This window comes from Phyllostomus discolor, chromosome 8, assembly GCF_004126475.2.
Source record: "Phyllostomus discolor isolate MPI-MPIP mPhyDis1 chromosome 8, mPhyDis1.pri.v3, whole genome shotgun sequence".
Classification (NCBI taxonomy): Eukaryota; Metazoa; Chordata; class Mammalia; order Chiroptera; family Phyllostomidae; genus Phyllostomus; species Phyllostomus discolor.
The window spans coordinates 105,434,906-105,454,810 of NC_040910.2; the positions used below are offsets into that span (position 1 = coordinate 105,434,906).

The 19,905-nt window shown below is 45.6% G+C and overlaps 1 protein-coding gene across 1 annotated transcript; it reads right to left on the reverse strand.

The window, feature by feature from the left end:
• Nucleotides 1-11,806: 11,806 nt before the first annotated feature.
• Nucleotides 11,807-17,739, reverse strand: KRT12 (keratin 12). Its single transcript, XM_028520804.2, has 8 exons — nt 17,127-17,739; nt 16,649-16,731; nt 15,279-15,435; nt 14,307-14,468; nt 14,079-14,204; nt 13,718-13,938; nt 12,729-12,799; nt 11,807-12,252 (listed from the first exon to the last, which is right to left on the reverse strand). The coding sequence occupies exons 1-8, from the start codon at nt 17,670-17,672 to the stop codon at nt 12,155-12,157; spliced, it is 1,464 nt and encodes a 487-aa protein (XP_028376605.1). The 5' UTR covers nt 17,673-17,739; the 3' UTR covers nt 11,807-12,154.
• Between the last annotated feature and the right edge of the window lie 2,166 nt (nt 17,740-19,905).

Here is a 19,905-nt window from a genome sequence, read left to right on the forward strand (position 1 = left end):
TTTCAATTATCTTGACCATGTGTAAACTGAATGTAATGTTTCTAAGTATCATGCTGGCCCACTTGTGTCTGGCGTACCTGGCTTCTGCTGGACACTGCGTTAAGTGCTGGGAATCTGTTTCTGGATGGCCGCTGGTACCTGGCCTTGCCTTTGAAGGGGAGTCAGACACACAAACTCATCTTCTGCAAATCAAGGTCAAACCACCACGGTCAGAGGACATGGGGTTCCCAGGAGAAGGTCACTGAGTCCTGTGGGAGATGCTCTTCGATCCCACTCCTGCCACTTAACGCTGTGCACTGAGATGTCGTACAGTCATCGAGGCGCTGCTCACGTGTTTCTTCTACCACGAAGGGGGCCCAGGGCCTCAAGCCTCAGGCCTGTATGTTCTCCCCTTCCCAGTTCCCGTGGCACCTCATCTGCCCTCTTTCTCATAGGCTGGTCTCTTACTACCTCAAGCTAAGCTCATTTGCATATGTTTATGTTCGCTCACAGTTGCTTTTGCAATACCTGGTAAATAAAAGTTTCATTGAGAGAAAAGTGTACTTTAGATGGAACACCTTGGTCAACTAAGGGGGGATGCAAGTTCTATTTTGGCCTAGATTGTCGGGAGTACGAAGCTTTCAGACTCCATTTTCTTCGCTGACAGCTAGTCCTGCCTCCGGTGCTTTAGGAGAACTCCGCTTTGTGTCCCTGGTTAGCTGGCGGCCTGTGTCCAAAGCGCACTGTAATGCCGAACACGAGGCTTCTGAGGTTGCTTCCACAGGTGCCTCATGGGTACTCATGGATACTTTGTTTTCCTTAAAAAGACCTCATAGAAACCAAGTCACTGTGTTTTATGAAGACAACTCCCAGCACTCTTTAGATGTGTGGGAAAAAGTCCTCAGGTCAATTTCCTTAAAAAAAAAAAAGCATCATAAATTAAAAGGCTGCTTATTGAACCTGAAGATCACTTTCTACTGAGTCATCAGATGTAGTACATTGAGCAATACAATTTATATCAATACGCCTTGTAAAATTTCCAAGTTAAGATCTGTGTATTTTTGGTTAAAAAAAAACTTGTCCCCATAGAATGTCAGGTGTCTTGAAGGTTTTCTGAAAATATGAATCGAATTTAATTAATTTCCTGGTAAAATGCAAACAACTTCTTACCAGTGGTTTAGTTCCTGACAGCATAATTCCTTTCACTCTGGGTGGTGTGTACACAGTGCAGTACACAGATGACTGGGAAGGGGAAGGAATTAGCCGAAGATTGTATATGCGTAACCCATAGGCACAGACAGCAGTGTGGGGGTGGCCAGAGGGGGGCGGGGTGGGAGCCCAGTGGAGTGTAAAGGGGGGGAATGGGGACATCCATAATAGTGCCAATAATAAAAATAAAGTTAAAACAATAATGGAAAGAGGTAGAAATAAAGAGCAAAGTCACCAGAGCATAATAAATGAAAACAATATTTCCCACCGTAACTCTCTGGGTCTTACAGTCTTCATGAGTTGTCACATCCTTTTTTAAACAAATATGATGAAAAAAAAAGAATTGTACACTTGAAATCTGTATAATTTTATTAACCAGTGTCACCCCAGTAAATTTAATTAAAAAGGATTTAGGAAGAATGAGGTAAGTGGAATTCATTTTCCATATGACGTGCGCATTTTTAAAAAATAAACCAAAATAAATAGATTCCAATGAACTATATTCAGAGCCTCCTGATGCAGGACACCGCTTAGCTGCTGTGCACTGATCAGCTCAGGGCTGTTCGTTCAGTCTTCCCAAAGAGGGGTGGCAGAAAACTTCAGAGTTTGTAAATAAATAGATAAAAATCTGATGACTGTTTCAAGAAAATAATAGAAGAAATATATCACCGTTATTCACTCTTCATGCAATAAGTGCTTGAGTGCCTCTGATATGCTAGCCCTACGTTAAGTTGTCCCGCTTTTATGGGGCAGACAGCCTAGCACTTGTACACAGTTGCGTGCACGTGTATTCAACAAGTATTGGTTGCCTGCTGTGTGCGGGGCTGGACAGCGGGGCTGCCTTGGAAGGCAGAACAGCAGAGACCTAGAGCTGTTACAGAAGGAGAAGCTGACATTAGTTCAACAGTCATGCAGCCAAATAGGTAACTGACAACTCGCTAAGAGCTATGAAGGAAGACTGCGGGGTACTGGGAGAGTGTGCGGGCATAATGGAAGAACCTGACTTGGCTAATGGTGGAGGGGGGTGGAGGAGGGGCCGAGGGTAGTCAAGGGATGGGGCAAGGGGCAGGTGGGCAGAGGTATTTCAGGGCAGGTAACATTTGAATCAAATGTCTCTGATGAGTAGGAGTCAGCTAGGCCAAGAGGGAGAGGAAACATTCAAAGCCAAGGGAAAAAGCCTGTGGGAAAAAGCAGGTTATGGAAAAGCTGAACCAGGTCCATCCATATGCTAAGTGAAATAAGCCAGTCAGAGAAAGAGAAATACCATATGATTTCACTCATATGTGGAATCTGATGAACAAACTGAACGAACAAGCAAAGTAGAGACAGACTCATGGATAGAGAGCAGGATGGCAGCTAAGGGGTGGGGGGCGGGCGTGGGGAGATTGAGGAAAAAGGAAAAAGGATTCATGGAGGAGAGCAGCAGTGTGGTGACTGCAGGGGTGGGGAGGGTATAAGGGGGCTGAATGGTAATGAGTGGGAAGGAAGGAAGGAAGAAAGAGAGAGAAAGAAAGAAAGATGGAAAGAAAGAGAAGAAAGAGAAAGGAAGGAAAGAAAGGAAGGAAGGAAAGAAAAAGAGAAGAAAGGAAAAAGAAGGAATGAGAAGAAAGAGAAAGAGAAAAGAAAGAGAAGAAAGGAAGAAAGAAAGAAAGAAAGAAAGAAAGGAAGAAAGGAAGGGAAGAAAGAAAGGAAAGAAAGGAAGGAAGGAAGAAAGAAAGAAAAAGGAAAGAAAGAAAGAAAGAAAGGCTGAACCAGGTCAGAAGGGTTGGTGCAGTACAGATGGGAGAGAGGCCGGGCCAGACCTTGCTAAACGTTGGTCTTTATTCCAAGGACCATGGGAAGCTTTGAAGTGTTGTAAGCAATGCGGGGTCAGGATAAGGTTTGTGTTTTCAAACCAGTCTTTTCCGCCTGTGCTGGAGTGAAGGGAGTGGGGGGAGGGGTGGGGCAAGTGGAAGCTGTGTGATCCTCCAGGTGAGACTCGATGGATGGTAGCCGGGACCAGGGTGGTGGGGTGCAAATGCAGGAAAGGAATTAGATCACAGATATTTAGGAGGCAAAATACCACATAGGGTCAGAATGTGCTTAGACTGTTTGTTGAATGAATGAATAACCTGATGAATTCAAGAAACAGGATCTTTTTTTAAAGATTTTATTTATTTTTAGAGAGAGGAAAAGTGAAGGAGAAGAGAGGGAGAGAAACATCAATGTGTAGTTGCTTTTCACATGTCCCCTACTGGGGACCTGGCCCTCAACCTAGGTGTGTGCCCTGACTGGGAATTGAACCCGTGACCCTTTGGTTTGCAGGCTGGCGCTCAATGCACTGAGCTACACCAGCCAGGGCAAGACATGGATCTTTACCTAGTTAAAGAGTTACAATTGAAGGATTTTTAGACTGACATTGATGGTGGAATAACTTTGCTTGGATAGTTTAGCTTAAGTTCAGTTTGACTGAATTTATAAATGTGTTAAAACAATCCTCTCTTATTTGGTAATTTTTCTGACAAACTAAACATAAATTAACCCACAAACATCTTAAACAGAGACAAGTTATTATGATAAGGTGTTTGGATATATGGGTATATAGCCAGTGTTTTATGATGCAGAGTACAAATTTTTGGAATGATTAGATTTTCAGAGTGCCAATACTTTGGAAAAATACAGCTAAAAAATTTCCTCTGGATAAATCAGCAAATAATTGTGTAACCTGCTGCGTTAGCTCTGTACCTTGGGAGTTACAATATTGCATTGTCCTTTAACTCCTCAGAAATCCTGTCTGCAGCTGCTCCCCGTGCACCCTGGAGGTGACAGATAACGTCGATAAGGATGACTAAAATTTCACTGGGTTCTCCACCCTGCTGAGACCTGCCCTCCCTTAGAGCGCTTCTCATCGGCCCACTGGTTAGCATTCAGTTTTCCTGGCTCCTCCCAGCTCCTCCCAAAACACCCACCAGTCACAGAGGGGAGGGAGATCTGCCCCCCTGGAGAGGGAAAGTAGACCTCATTGTTCTGCTTTATCTGTAACACGGTGGAGGAAGCGGAATACATTCTGGATCTAATCCTGGATCTAATTCTGCAGTTTTTGTTCCAGGATTATCTCTCGATTAGATGCTGGCTGTCTGTTTTCTTTTTTGAAACAATGAAGAAAATTTATCTTATTATTCATCAGCCTGCTCAGTCACTTTTTAGATGAGATAGGGAGATTTAGCAGTACAATTACTCCACCATTCAGAATTAGCACAAGAAGTTGTTTAAAATGTATTCCCAGTGAAAACATCTTAGCATACCTTGAAGGTACTTTTATGTCATGAAAATGTAATATAAAATGTAATTAAATATTTAAGAGTATCATAATTTAAAATTATGCCCTGAAAATGTCTGTTTAACAGTGCTGGTCACTCTTTTATAAAACTTAAAAACTCATAAAAATGAATGAGGAGGTGTCGTATCTTCCACAAGGTGTTGACTAAGTCTCCTCACACCTTTGTTAAATAACCAGCACGGACCACAAGCTGGGCAGTGACACTCTGCCAATTAAAATGAAGACTTACCTTAAACCAATGCAACAGAAATGTATGAAGCGTTATCGTGCGTTTACCCTTTGTTCATAAAACTGTGGGTATTTTCGATATGTAAAGACTTACATGCAGTTGGTGCCAAGTACGTATTTGTTGAATGAATGAATGATGCACAAGTGGGTGAGTATGTGATGCCCCACATGGTATGTAAGTATACCAACTGAATGCTTTTTTAAGAATAAAAACTACACTTCAGCTGCTTAAAGAAATTGTATTTGCAACTCTACTCATTTGAGATGTGAAGTTGCAACGTTGAGTGATTGAAAAAAAATCCCATGGCATCTGCAAATACTAATAAATGAACTATTTCAAAACGAACACACTTTTCTCAGCAGACACTGCACATGCGCGGTGTGTAACTTCAGGAGGTGGGTGGGCTCCAAGCGGGCCAGCCAGGTTCACAGTGCCCTGTGTTCATGGCGTTTTTCATTAGGATTCTAAAATGCAGAGCTAAGATTATACGTATTATTATTGTCTTTTTTGTAAACGATGAATCATCTCAGGTTGAGTCACTTGTTCCGAGTGGAATCCTGACTCACCGAGGGAGGCCTGAAACACCGTCCAGTTCTGCCTCTAGCCCCTGCTACCTCTCTGCGACTGTTCCGTTAGCACGGTCATTTAAAGGTCTGCTTCTAAGGGCCGTTTCCATCACTTTGAAGAAAAATAGCACGTCTTTAAGAATATATGCAGAGGAAAACATTGGCAATGACATCTTTTTTGCAATTAAAATTCAGTGAGTTGAATCTGAACTGAGGAACAGAGGGATAAATAAAACCACTAGAAAGGGGAAGAGCCGGACCCGAACCCTGGCAGGCAGGCTCGGCACCCCCCTCTTCACTGCTGCGCGCTCTGCGGTGTGCTGGCTGCACCAGTTCCCCGGGGAAACCCGCAGACAGAGGCCGGTGCTGTAGGGTGACATTCCTGTCGTGGCCGGGATCAGGTTACCAGTGGCTCAGCAGCCAGGTCGAGGAGTTCCTCGAGATTCGTCAGCCAGCACTTCCGCGCAGGCGCAGGCCCACCCCGGCGCGCACTGGTGAGCCCACCTGGCCTGTTCACGCGCTGGACACCGCAGCGTCGTGAAGACCGACTAGTGAGTAGTCGTTCTTATTTGAAAAAGAACTCCATTGGTGTATGGTTTCGATGCAACAAAGTATGCCCATTTTAAGTGCACAGTTTGGAGAGTTTTGACACGTGGAGGTACCCATGTAACCGTTACCATGATCCAGATCGTAGAACCTTTTCATCGGTTCTGGAGGTTCTCCTGTGACAGTCCCCAGTCCGCCAGTCAGACCTCCCCCCCCTCCCCCTCCACCCACTTCAGACCAGGCGGCCGCCGGCCTGCCTTCTGTCACTGTGGGTTAGATTGTTTTTCCTAGTGTTTCGTGGAAACGGAACCGCACAGTATGTGTTCTTGTGAGTCTGGCTTTCATTGTTCAACACAATGGTCTCGAAATTCATCCATGGCGTTTTTGTCTTAGTGTCACAGAACAACAAGGCGGGGCTGGAACGAGATACTATTACCGAAAGGAACCCCCCAGGTTCGTTATGTCTGCCGCCAGAGGAAAGACATCTGTCAATGCCCGAGATTCGTGAAAAGGAAAGGAATTTATTATTCATTTGAAATAACACACACTAAAGTTCCCCACAAATGCGCACAGTCCTCCCAGCACCCTCTATGTGGCAAAAGGGAGCACTTCCAAAGCCTCGTGGTCCCAACCAAGACACCAAAGCCGCGTGATCCTAAACAGATGCGTGGTCCCCAAAAGAGAGACGCCCAATGGCTGCTGTGCCTCCGTTTAAATCCCAGTGCCAGCCTTCCTCTGCAGCCCCGTTTCCGGCTCCTCTCATAATTGGCCACAGCTGCCCACAGTCTGGGCCGGTGTGGCCCTGTGGTGTGGAGCCAATTAGCTCCAGGCTCTTCTGCACCCTATTACAGATCCCTATTTGGGGCTCTCCTCTTGGCTGCACCCTGTTACATTAGTAGCTTCATTCCATCCTTTTTTATTGGTTTGTTATATTCTATTGTGTAGATGTACCATAATTTACCTATTCTCCAGGTGGTTTTGAACTGTGAATTCTGGTCATCATAAATCCTTTTATAAAAATGCTGAATGTTGTACCCACAGCTTTTATTAAAAAGCTGTAGTGACAAAGAGGATACATTCAATGAAGACACTATTGATTTTTAGTTTGATTTTATGATACTAATATTAAACAAATGACATTTAAATCTTAGATACAGTTCCAAGACTTAAGAAACATACTGCCCTATTAAAAGCTATTTGCTCTGGCTGGTGTAGCTCAGTGGATTGAACTCAGGCCTGCAAACCAAAGGGTCACCGGTTTGATTCCTGGTCAGGGCCCATGCCTGGGTTGCAGGCCAGGTCCCCGGTGGGGGACACATGAGGGGCAACCACACATCGATGTTTCTCTCCCTCTCTTTCTCCTTCCCTTCCCCTCTAAACAAATACATAAAATCTTTTTTTAAAAGCCATTTACTTGGCTATGTGAATAAATTTTTCATTTGATGTTTTGAGCATATTATAAAAAGCGTGAGTAGTTCAGATTGTCTGTCTGATTCTCTAAACTCTAAATAATTACTAGCTTTCTTCTTTACTTTACACCTTATAGAATTTGCCTCCTTATTGGTGGATTTCCTGGAAACAAATACCACCTGCTTAAAGAAAAAAAAAGTTTTAGTTTAAGTTTATGCTTTTAAAAAGGTTTGATTTTTTTCTCTTGTCCTTTCTTTAAAAAAAAATAGCCAAGCTTTCTAATAGCAACAGGTATATCTCAAGTGGCTTGAAAAGCAGTTTTTAACCCTTTTTTGTTTATTTTTAAATTAAATTTGTTGGGATGACATCGGTTAAGAAGATCACATAGATTTGAAGTGCACGCTTCTATGGCACAGGACCTGTATACCGCACCGTGTGCCTGCCACCCGCGGTCAGGTCATCCCTCGTCACCGCGCTCCTTCGCATGAGCCCCTTCTCCCTTCACTGCCCCGCACACCCCTTCCCTCTGGTAACCGCCATACTGTTGCTTTTGTCCGAGTTCTCGTTTGTTCGTTTTTCTTGTTTGTTCATGATTTCCTTTCAGTTGTATATCCCACACATGAGTGAAATCATATGGTTCTTAGCTTTTTCTGTCTGACTTTATTTCGCTTAGCATCGTATTCTCAAGGTCCATCCATATTGTTGCAAATGGCAGTATTTCCTCTTTTCTTAGTAGTATCGTTGTATATGTGAGCCACATCTTCTTTATCCAGTCGTCTATGGGAGGACGCTTGAGTGGTTTCAGCCTTGGCCACTGTGAGTAATGCTGCAGTGCACACAGGGGTGCATGTATCTCCGTGAGCACATGTTTACACATTTTTCAGGTAGACGCCCAGAGAGGGCTTGCTGGGTCATATGGTAACTCTATTCTTAACTTTTTGAGGAACCTTCATACTATTTTCCTTAGTGGCTGTACTACTTAGTTTACGTTCCCACCAGGAGAGAAATGAGACAGTTTTTTGAAGTTCATTTCCTAATATTCCAGTAGGTGGTGCTCTTGCAAAGCCTAAACAAGTGACTGCTTTGGCAACAGGTGGTTGTTTTCTAGATGTTTCCCTTCCTATTGTGACCTACTTACTTGCAAACTATTTGTTCTGGATAGCTAAAATTACCTACCCCCAATATCAAAGTTATACATGCAGTTTGTTAAGCATTTAAAAAGATGTACAATAGAAAAATAAAATATTCTTCAAGTTCCCTGCTAATAGCCAAGACATAGCCGCTATAACAGGTTAGTGTGAACAGTATTTTCCAGACTTTTTTTCTAGCCTGTACACACAACAAATGCATATAGAAGTAAAAATTGAGATTTTAAAATAATCATAAATAATGTGCTGGTCTTTTGTTGTCTGATCCTGTAGTGGAATTTTTCTTTTCTTACGAGTTGCTTTCTTTAAAGGCAGAGCTTTCGCTTCTGTAACTCATTAGTGGCCGAGTCTGAAAGGACCTTTCGCATCTGTGTTGGATCAGGGTTTGTGGTCCAGTGAGCGAGGGCTGGAACCTCACGAGAAGGATGCGGTGCCACTTGTAACTCTTGGCAGTCAGTGAAGGGCAAAGTACATTCAATGAGAAACACAATGCTTCCTTCGCCAGCTGAAGACTGTAGAATATTTTAACTGAGATATTATCAGAATAAGACTGAGTTTGGATGGGAAATTTCGTGAAATCACTGATTTTTTCAGGTAGTTTTTTTTTCCGAATGGAATATCCTTGAGGGCAGCTGGCTGCTCTCAGAGTGAGCACTCTGAGTGACCAAGCCAGACCTGAGATGCTAGTGAGATCTGTCGCTGAAGGTCACGCACTGTCACTTATCCAGGAGGCCCGCTCTGTTTATCGTGGGAGGAGACGGCACACAGGGCCGTGAGCAGTGAGCGGTGAGGATCGTCGGGGCTGTCTTGGGAGTCTCCATGAGAACTAATCAACGTGTAGATGGTCCCTTTGTTCATTTTTAACTGAGGTGTAATCGACATACAGCATTATATTAGTTTCAGCTGCACAACACAATGATTCCATGTTTATATATGAAGGCTGTCCAGAAAGTATCCAGCCATGGCATCTGGAAAAGAGACCTTTTTTGAAGATGATACAATATGCAAGAAACATTGTACATAGGACGATGATGCCTCGGTCCCCTTCAAAGTAGGTACGTTGGGACCTCACACAGTTCTCTGATCTTTGTTGATTGCAGCCCGTGCACCTTCAGCATTCTCAGGCATTCTGCTTGTTGCAGGCCTTTCAGAATGTGGATCACTTTCAACAGGTTCTCCACCATCTTTGAAGCGTTTGTGCCACACTTTTATTTGTGCTGCCCTCATTGCATCGTTCCTGAAAGCCTTCTGGATCATCTGAGTAGTTTCTATGGAGGAATGTTCAAGCTTAATGCAAAATTTGATGCAGATTCGTTGCTCTACTTGCTCAGGCATTTTGAATGTGACGGCCACACAGTACACACGCTCACTCAGTGACATCTATTACCCACACTGACTAGTACAGTGAGTCATCACTGATCACACATGTGCATTCCAGCCCACTCTCCTTGGCTGCCAGGTTACATGGATGTCACACAAACCATTCTCGTTATATTAACGATGGCTGGACTTTTCCGGATAGACCTTGTGTATTGTGCAATGGCCACCACAGTAAATCTAGTTAACATTCATCCATAGGCATTTACTTTAAAGCCACAGGATAGATGAGGTTACCCAGGGAGGAAGCTTAGAGAGAGGAGATGAGGGCTGAGCTAATATTCAGAGTCTGGAAAAGCTTCCAGTGAGATGATGCCTCGTGGATCCCAATGGGGAAAGTATTTCCAGAGGAAGGGAATGCTGGGAAACTAAGAAATGTGATGGCTAAGAAATGACCACCAGATTAACACTTGTTCAAAACCCCTTTCTCCTTTGAGGCTCACACAATTCAGATGCCGTGCAAGGAGAACAGATGTTATTCAGAACAGAAACTATGTGCATTAGGCATCACTGTGGGCTCTGGGTCTTGTTCAGGAAAAGGCCTTGGTTAGCCCTTTGGGTCTGAAAGGTCAGGTTCTCCTAGGACATGTTCTGGATGGGGAGGGCTACAGAGAGAATTGACTTGCTATGCATAATAAGCAAGTGAGATGAACGGAGTACCCGAAACCACTAGCAAACATTGAAAGGAAGCGTGACGTCAGAAAGCTACGCACTGACGCAAGTCGTCTCCAAGTGGCTTAACAAACCCGCCCCGGGCTTCCGCCCTCCGCGCCTGCGCTCCTCCAGGTCTGCACAAACCCTCCCTCCCTCCCTCCCGCTCCCTTTCACACTCCTCGCTCGTCGCTCCCTGATTTCTCTGTGCCATGTTGGTTCCACGCAGTAAATAACAACAGGACACAAACACCGAGCGCTTGCTAGGCACCAGGGACTGTTCCCAGTGTTTTATGTATGTTGTTACCTCATCTAATCTTCCTAAAACCCATCCCACTTTGAAGATCGGGAAAACGAGGCACCCTGAAGTTGTTACTTGCCGTCACACCGCAGAGCCAGAACTTGAACCCAGCCTGGCTTCAGCGCCCAGGTTCTTCATCACAAAACCCTTCTGCTGCTGCTGCTGCGGTCCTTTCGCCGTCTGAGTCTGGCCTCGCAGACTGCATCACTGTCTGCCCTGGCCTGGACTTTGGCCGCCATCCGCCCCAGCCCAGAACCTGGCATCTGTTCCTGACTTTATGGGCCTGGCTCGCCCCAGTAGAGCCGCCAGCCTTGGCCTTCCCGGTATCAGATGGGAGAAAAGACATCACAGCAATTATGTGTTCACACCCTGTGTCCTTTACAGTGTGTTTCCTCGGTGTCCGTTCTCCCTGCTCTGCCTGGCCAGCGTCTGTGTAAAACCTTCCCTTCCACGTGCCCGTGTGCCCTGCGATGGGTTTGCCCCGTGCACTGTAGCAACGCCTCCCAGGAGGGTCTCGAGTCAGGCGCGCTGTCGGGGCTCAGTAAGTGTTTCTCGACTGAATGAAAGAAGGCCCCAGAAAATTAACAGGACAGCTGTTGTGTCCTGCAGTGGGCAGTATAATTTTGCTGCGAACTTACTGGGCAAATGTTAAAAAGAAGAGAACTTCCAAAGGAACAACTTTTTTTTTTAAATGATTGTATTATGCTTTCTGGTTCATTTTTTAAAAAGTTTATTTATTTATTTTTAGATAGAGGGAAAGGGAGAGGAAGAGAGGAAGAGAAACATGAATGTGGGGTTGCCTCTCATTCACCCCTACTGGGGACCTGGCCTGCAACCCAGGCATGTGCCCTGACTGGGAATCGAACCAGCAACCCTTTTGTTTGCAGCCCAGCACTCAATCCACTGAGCCACACCAGCCAGGGTCCAAAGGAACTTCTTAACTTAATCTCAGACCTTGGTGTTTTTACCCCACTATTTACCTACTTCGTTATTAGTATTCACAGACCTCTCTCTGTGCCCTTGACATTTATTGTCGGAATCGGGGAAGGTGCGGGTTTCACATTACAATCATTTTTCTTTTAAAATCAACTTTATTCAAACAGTACTACTTGTCAAAGTCCTGTGAGTAAAAACATGTTCCGGGTCACTAGAAGAAAATTTATGAACAGATTATGCCAGGTCCAGAGAGATAAAAGACAATTTTCGTTTGTTATAAAAACCAACATGGCCATGATGATTCATATGGGAATATCGTTTCAGAGGGGCAAAGAGGGCTCACAGGGAATAGGAATCCAAAGAAAATGAAACAGACAAAAAGACAGATTGAACTAATACAGCATCTTACTCTAAAAGGAATAATTTCCACTTGTAAATTCCTTGTTCCTACGGAAGCAATCACGGGGCAGATCTGGTGAAATTTCACATTAATTCTTCAAGTTCCTGAACTTGGGGTAAGATCACTTCTTCGTCCACCACTATCTGCACAGTTGTCTTCATTTCTGGGGTGTTGGTGGGGTCTGAAGATAAAGACCGAACAAAGAGGGCAAAAGTTAGTACTTCAAATATTTATCCGAAATTGGTGGTGTTCAACTTAACCTTTAAATTAGGGATTGGCTGCTACAACCCATCCAGTTCTAACTTTCAAAGGTGAATTTTGCATTCAACAATGCATTTTATTCAATGAAAACGAAATGTATTCAGTGTTATCTCATGCACAAATGAAAATATTTTTCTTTCTTGGCACTTAAAAAGTACCTCTGAGGCTTATCATACCTCTTTGCAGGGTGGGTTTTTTTTCTCTTGGGCTTGGGAAAAGTTTTAATTCGGGATGGACTACTCCTTTTCTGCAGGGACGCATACATGTTTTCCCTTGGCTCAGAATATAAATATGCATCACTAACAGTACTGCCGTGTTCAATGAGATGTTATAGCTCCAGTCACTAAGAGGTGTGGCTCTGACTTATTCCAAGTGGCTCTCAGGGAGTCTGCGTACCGCTAGAGGGATCAGCGGGCTGCGCTTGAGGCTTGGAGTCCGTCGCAGGTGCGGCTTCATCCTGGTCATCACTGCGGAGGGAGCGAGGGAGATGTATCACTTCAGGCTTTCTGGAGCGAGGACACACACAGAGTTTGCTATTTGAACTAAAAATTAGACATGTTCATAACACTACGGCCAAGTAAGGAAGATACCCTGAATTTCTTGATCGAGAATGACTGAATGATAATGTTGTAGTGGCTGTGTGTCGGTGCCAGGTGGGTACTGGACATACCGGGGGGAGCATTTTGTGAAGTGTGATTGTCTAAGCACTGTGCCGAACACCCGCCACTCATACAAAATAATATGGAATGTAAACGGCGACTGAGAAATAAAATCTAAATGAAAAACCCTGTTGACCAAAAAAAAAAAAAAGAAAAAGAAAAAGTAATGTCTTAGCATTACAGCTGAAGAAATCCAGGAGTGTCGCACGATGCACGCTGAGAGCAGTTTGGTGCAGCGCGCCTTTCTTCTCAGACCCTGCCAAAAGCGGGACCTCATTGTGAAGCTAAGTGGTCTCAGAAGGTCCATTTTCTGGCTTACAGTCCTGAGTTCTCCCCACCAGGCCAAGCTCCTACTACTTTTGGGAAGTTTGCTACAGTAGGTTCAAGGTGGAGCAAGTGGCTGTCATCTAAAGTGTGATTCTTGGTAACGGGACACATGTCGGAACTCGGACGGGTGATTTGTCTAGGAGTCCTCGGCAGTGTGCCTCTGTCTGTGGTGCCACTGCGCATCCCAGCATTGACGGGTTGTTATTGAGTGAGACAATGAATGACACCACTTTGCAAGGTGTAGAGCGCTTAATAAATCCAAGGCATGCCTTTACTATATTTGTTATTTTTTTGTCAACTAAAGGACCCTTTCTTCTATTGCCTCCCCCGCCCCAAGCTGCATCAGGTGCACCCTTTGGTCAGCCACTGAGGTTATTTCAACCTCAGTTGTCTATTCACCCTTGCGTCTCGCCGTCCAGCAGGTGGCGGTAGGTCTCAATTTCCAGCTCCAGGTGGGCTTTGACGTTTAGCAGCCGCTGGTGGTCGTCGTTCTGGCGCTGGGTGTCCGCACGCACCAGGAGCAGCTGCTCCTCCAGGCTGCCCAGGAGCTGTTGCATCTGGGACAGCTGGCCGCAGTAGTCGCCCTCGGTTTGGGCCAAAGACTCCTCCAGGGATTTCTTCTGCACGTGGGAGAGAAACGGCACTGACATAACAATGGAGGCAGTGAAAGGAGGAAGGCAGCCAACGGCCTAACATAATTTGGAAGCAACATTTTCTTTGGAAGTTGAAATGATACCGCGTCTTTGTGCACCGTCCCTACCATGGCGAGCTGTGACTGCAGCTCGATCTCCAGGTTTTGAAAGGCGCGTCTCAAATCGGTGATCTCGCTCTTGCCGCACTGAAGCAGCTCGGTGTTGGCGCGGATCTCCTTCTTGAGCTCTCCGCTCTGACACAGAAAAGCGGGGCAGGGGGACACGCGTGAGTGCCACCGTGGCGGGTCTTGTCTGCCCACGTATCGATCAAAGCCTTTTGCTTTTGTGAGCGGTACCTTTTCCACGAACCAGGCTTCCGCGTCATTACGGTTCTGCTCCGCGATGGCTTCATACTGCGCCCTTGTGTCGTTGAGGAGCCGGGTGAGGTCCACCCCTGGGGCAGCGTCCATCTCCACCCTGACCTGGCCGGGGCCGTCAGACCGGATGCTTTGCAGCTCCTGGGCGCAGCAAGTGCGAGAGGGGCACGGGGGCGTATTGTGACTTTTGTGGGCCTCCGTTGGTGTAAGACAGACAGTTCAACATATTAAAACATATTTTACCTAAAGACTAAGATTTTTTATCTGATTTATTATTGTTATTTTTAACTTTATTTTTTTCTTTTGATTTTAAGGGAACTTAAGATGTTTTCCTGGGCCCCTAAACTTACCGCAGGCCCTAGGCGCTGTGCCCACCACCCCGGGCGGATGAGTTACCCCGTGTCCTGGGGACTGAGGGGCTCCTTGCGGACCCGGCCTGGCCCGGCAGCAGCTGCCAAACCGAGGGCAGCAGACAGCCCCTAGGACCATTTGTCTCCTGGGCATGGGTTCCGGCAGAAAGCCCTTTGGGAAGCCCGTTGGTGGAGTGTGATTAACGTCCACACTACACTCCGGGCTCCGAGGGGCGGCGCTGTGGGGTATCGCAGCTCCGCGTGCAGATTGCATCGGGCAGAGCCCGTTTCTCCGGCGCATGTAACATGTATTGTTGGTGGACTTCTGACTTTGAAAGTACTATATTAAACAAAAACCACTGGAGCAGGGTAATTAAAATTCGTATTGTCCTCACTTAATGATGAAACGACAAAATCAGAAGCTGCCTTCAATCTGGTCAACTGTAACAGGAGCTTCCATCAATGGATGCCGCCCCGCCCCAGTGGCTGACACAGCGATCACAACACACACGCACACAGAAATTCGAGACAAGAGGCCATTTTAACAGGCAAATAGTGGGTCCTCCCTATCTGCTCTAACGGCAAATGTGTTCCGGCTGACCTCTTCGTGGTTCTTCTTCAGGAAGGCCAGCTCCTCCGCCCGGTTCTCGATCTGCGCCTCCAGGTCGGCTCTGGCCAGCGTCAGCTCGTCCAGCACCCTGCGCAGGCCGTTGGTGTCGGCCTCCGCGCTCTGGCGCAGGGCCAGCTCGTTCTCGTACCTGGAAACCAAGTGCAGAGCAGTTCAGGGAATCCACACACCCGCCCGAGTAAGAAGACCCCTGCCGTCTTCAGGGCTATTTTGTGCACAAATCTGTGCGACTATTTTAAGACAGCAGCATTGCAGTGTGTGATTGTTTTTGCTTTTATAATTTTCCCCCTTTCCTCTTTCATGGTAGGGTACTGCTCAGCCAGAGAAGAGTGAAAACAATTATGAGGTAATGACACTTTTCTACCAGCGAAGAACCCAAACAGCACTGCGCCCCAGGAGACAATGGCTCCTTTGGCTGGCTGCCCTGGTGTGAACAGTAACAGGCCTTCTCCAGGTGCCCTTCCAGACACGGCCCTAAAAGCAGCTGGAAATAAAATAATTAGTCTTTTCTTTATTTTGCTTAACTTCAATTTAAACCATTGATACTTCTTTGGTAACTTTCATTAAGATTTTACAGGTTCGCACCCTGGCTGGTGTAGCTCAGTGGATTGAGTGCGGGCTGGGAATCAAAGTGTCCCAGGTTCGATTCCCAGCCAGGGTGCATGCCTGGGTTGCAGGCCATAACCCCCAGCAACCGCACACTGATGTCTCTCTCTCTCTCTCTCTCTCTCCACCCCCCTTCCCTCCCTAAAAATAAAAAAATACCTATAAAAAAGAGATTTTACAGGTTCGGGATCATCACCAGGGCTACATCCTCTGTGGAAATTTTGTGGAGCAAAAAGGACATTAGTATTTCTTCTGTATGTCTGCAGGGTGGAGTATGGGAAAGGAGGGGAGAATGTAAAAATAAGTGCATGGTTAATATTTTAGACATATGTGTCACCTGGGAAAAGATCATTTCATTGAACTCCCGGGCAAAAGCATTATTAATTCATTTTGACATGTGGAAGGTTGGGGTTTAGGACAATGGTGGCATTACCACGTCCCATCACGAGTCAATACAAATGACAAATATGGTGGTCATATGCATATAAACACAGCATAATATACGAATATATGTCTAAGCACCTTACACTTACGGACGTGCAATGTGAGAGCTGTGTTTGAATGTGGTTACTTTCAGGAATGCCCAGTGAAATTTACCAAAACGCCGAGTGTGTGGAGCATGAGAACAGTGGAAGGTTGGAGGCATTTGCCATCAAGGAAGGCAGGAAAATAAGGAACGAAAAGAAATGGTGGTGGGACATACCAGTTTTTATGAACCTTTCTTGTATTCTACTCACTTAATTCTGAAGTCTTCGGCAGCCAGCCTTGCATTGTCGATCTGCAGGATGAGCTGGGCATTTCCGGTGCTGGCAAAAATGATCTGGCAAAGTAGGGGAAGACACATAAAACGAGGGCCTAAAACGTCAGCATTGCAGATATATTTTCGACAGGAAAATTTTAGATGATGTTACAATGCTATTTTATTAAGAGTTTAAGGCAATTTAATTTTTTGCAGAACATAGTTATGGAATATTTAAAAATTAAGGAGCATGCGTGTCCTACAGAAAGAGAGTGGAAATAGAGTCGCTTTGTGGTAAATGATAAAGTGGAACTAAATACCTCGGTACGAGAAATTGTTCCAAATGTAGTTGCATTGAAAAAAATATCTAAGTTTTAGGTGATTATCACTGTAAAACATTGTAATAGCAAAAAAAAAAAAGGAAAGAAAGAAAACTAAAACAATTTCCGAAGCCCCTCCAAAAACCGTATTCTTACCTTATTCCTGAGGTCTTCAATCAGTGGGTGATATTGACTGTAGTCACTCTGTGACCCGGGGTCTTCAGTCCCCGATCGTCGTGCTTCATACCACTCTTGAATTTTATTTTCTAGCTCAGTGTTAGCCTCTTCTAGAGCTCGGACCTTGTCCAGGTAGGAAGCCAATCTATCATTAAGATTTTGCATGGTTTCCTTTTCTGATCCAGAAAGAAGGCCTCCCCCATTGCCAGAGAGAATGCCTAGACAGCCACTGAGGCTTCCTCCAAATCCAATCTTCGGGCCTCCAAATCCCCCTCCCAGGCCTCCCCCATAAGCAGTGCCCAGTCCTTCTGCAAAGAAACTTCCAGAGCCTCCACCAAAGCCGCAGCTAGAACCAAACATGGGAGCAGCAGCAAAGCCTCCCCCATAGCTGCCTCCAAAACCAAGGGCACTTCCCCCGTAGCCACTTCCAGCCCTGGAAGCAGACGCGCCCCTGGCTCCGCCCAGCGTCCCACTCTGGGAAGACAGGTGCCAGGACAGCCCCGGGTTCTGTCCTGAGAGTGACATGGTGTTGCTGGAGAGACCCACAGCTGGGGGAAGGCGGCCACAGCCTGAGAGGAAGCCGTGTCAGCCAGGCAGAAAGGTTACCCTTTTATAGATCACGAAGTGGGTGTTACAGTTGAAAAGTTCACTCTCTCCATTCAAAAAATATTGTCCCCCCCCCATTTTTGACCAGCTCAACACCTAAATGATGAATGCATATTGAAAATTCATTGGTGTAGAAATAAGTGAATAATTGTGCCCATTACATGTTTGATATACAAAAAGAAAAAAAAGAAATCTGGGTGGAGTAGGGATAGGTTTTCATACAGAATTTTTCTTCTCCAAATTATTCTATTGCCTGTAGCCCCAGCATTTCCCAGTGTCCTGTACACAGTAGGAAAGGAATGAGTGATTTTTGAATGGATAAGTTAATGAATACTTCTTTCTCAACCTTAAGCTTTTTAAAGTCCTCCAGCCATATTTTCTGTTTGTTTCCTGTAGAAAACTCAGTGTAAACCATCCAGTCGTGATCCAGTCTACCTTCTAGGGGATATCACGTTAGAAGTAGTTGTGAAATGCAGCAGTGAAAGGGGGAATAAATGCATTTTCCAGATTGATACTGGAATTTGAATTTTCAAGGACTTTAAAACCTTGTCATTAGGATGTCGCACAGTTTCTTCTTTTCTGATTCAGAAAGCAGATACCTTAAACATTGAAAAATGCTATTTTGGGGTAGAATAGTACAGTATTTTCAGCGGATGTTCTTTCACATAAGAATCGCCCTTCATGATCTCCGTGAAATCAGGAGGCTTGTTTGATTGTTCACCAGCATTGCTAGTTTCTCAAAATACAATTGTTTTTTTGTATAGTGAAATTGTAGCAGTGCTCACACTCTCAACCCCTGTTCCCCAAAGAGCCGGGTTATCCTCCCTAACTCCAGCCTTTCTGAAGGTTCTTCAGCCCTGTGAACAGTCCCGAGTCAGAGCTGGCCAATCAGAGGGGTCTGCTGCAGGGAAGCCCGGGTCAGACCTCTACAGGGAACACCCACTGCCAATTCCGGCAAATGGAAGGGCTATGTGACCCCTTTTCATCACTTCCCCAGGGGCAGGAATGATGAACCTCAGGTGAAACCCAATTCCAATACAACTTCCAAAGAGCAAGCAAGTGGGATTTCCAAATAAGGAGGTTTTAAGCAAGAGGTTGGCAGAAATGACATATTCTCATTTGCAATAGACAAATGCAGAAAGAATGAAGCAATCTAAGGCAGACTCGGCTTGATGGAAGAGACCGTAATCTGTTTGCTTATTTCCTGAGAGAATGAAAACTCATTAGGAGGAAATGCCAGGGGCCTCAGTCTCATAATGGAGGTTTTTTTTTTTTTTTTACCAAGGATTCTTTCAATGCATATTACAAGCATTTTGGCTGAGCTTGTCTTTGTTTGAATCGTTATTGTGTGCTCACTGTGTCCTAGACCCTGGGCCAGCTGAACTACAGGCATTGTTTTTAACCTGCATGGCAACTACCTATGGTGGACACTTTCATCCCGTTTGATGAATGAGCAGTCTGAGGGTCAGAATGTTAAGTGACCTATTCAAGGCCACACGGCCAGAAGGTAGTGAAGGTGGGACTGAGGTTTGCAGTGCCTTCGGTGGATGACACGACCCTGCTGCTTGCAGTGCGAACAAAAGGGAGAGAGGGTCCCTCTGACTCCCCAGCTATGCGACTGGGCTTCTGCCCTGGTCCTCAGCCACGAGCGTCAGCTCTTTCCTTCTCCAAAAGGCTTGCTCCTCGAATGTGGTTTCTCAGTGTCGAGGCTGAGACCCAGAGGTCTGCTCTCAGGGTCCATAAGAAACGGCGCCATATGTGAGATCATGGAGACACAGAGGCACATGTGTTTTTAGTTATATTTTTGACATGTAACCGCGTCTCCAGAGATCTTATAAACTATTAGTTAGACTTGTTCTCCCCACGCAGGAACTTGACACTACGGGTGTTAGTGATCAGTCACGCACAAGCAGAGTGATTCCGTGTTATTGCCATAGACATGAAAACAGGCTATACCGCTTGCTTACAGAGTCACAGGGAATGGGCCAAAGTCAGAATTGTCACTTAGGGGCATGACCACATCATATGAGGATATGGTTAACTTCAGTTTGTGAACCTGGAACCAATTTTGTGTTGAAATGTGTACTTCCCGCCCTGGCTGGCATAGCTCAGTGGATTGAGCGCGGGCTGTGAACCAAAGTGTCGCAGGTTC

Coding starts and splice junctions, on each gene's coding strand:
- KRT12 (XM_028520804.2), bottom strand. CDS start 17,672: ATGTCACTCTCAGGACAGAACCCGGGGCTGTCCTGGCACCTGTCTTCC. Junction 16,732..17,126: donor TTGAAGACCTCAGGAATAAG/GTAAGAATACGG, acceptor CTACTTTGCCAG/ATCATTTTTGCCAGCACCGG. Junction 12,800..13,717: donor CTGGACGGCGAGACGCAAGG/GTGAATAGACAA, acceptor CTCCCTCCGCAG/TGATGACCAGGATGAAGCCG.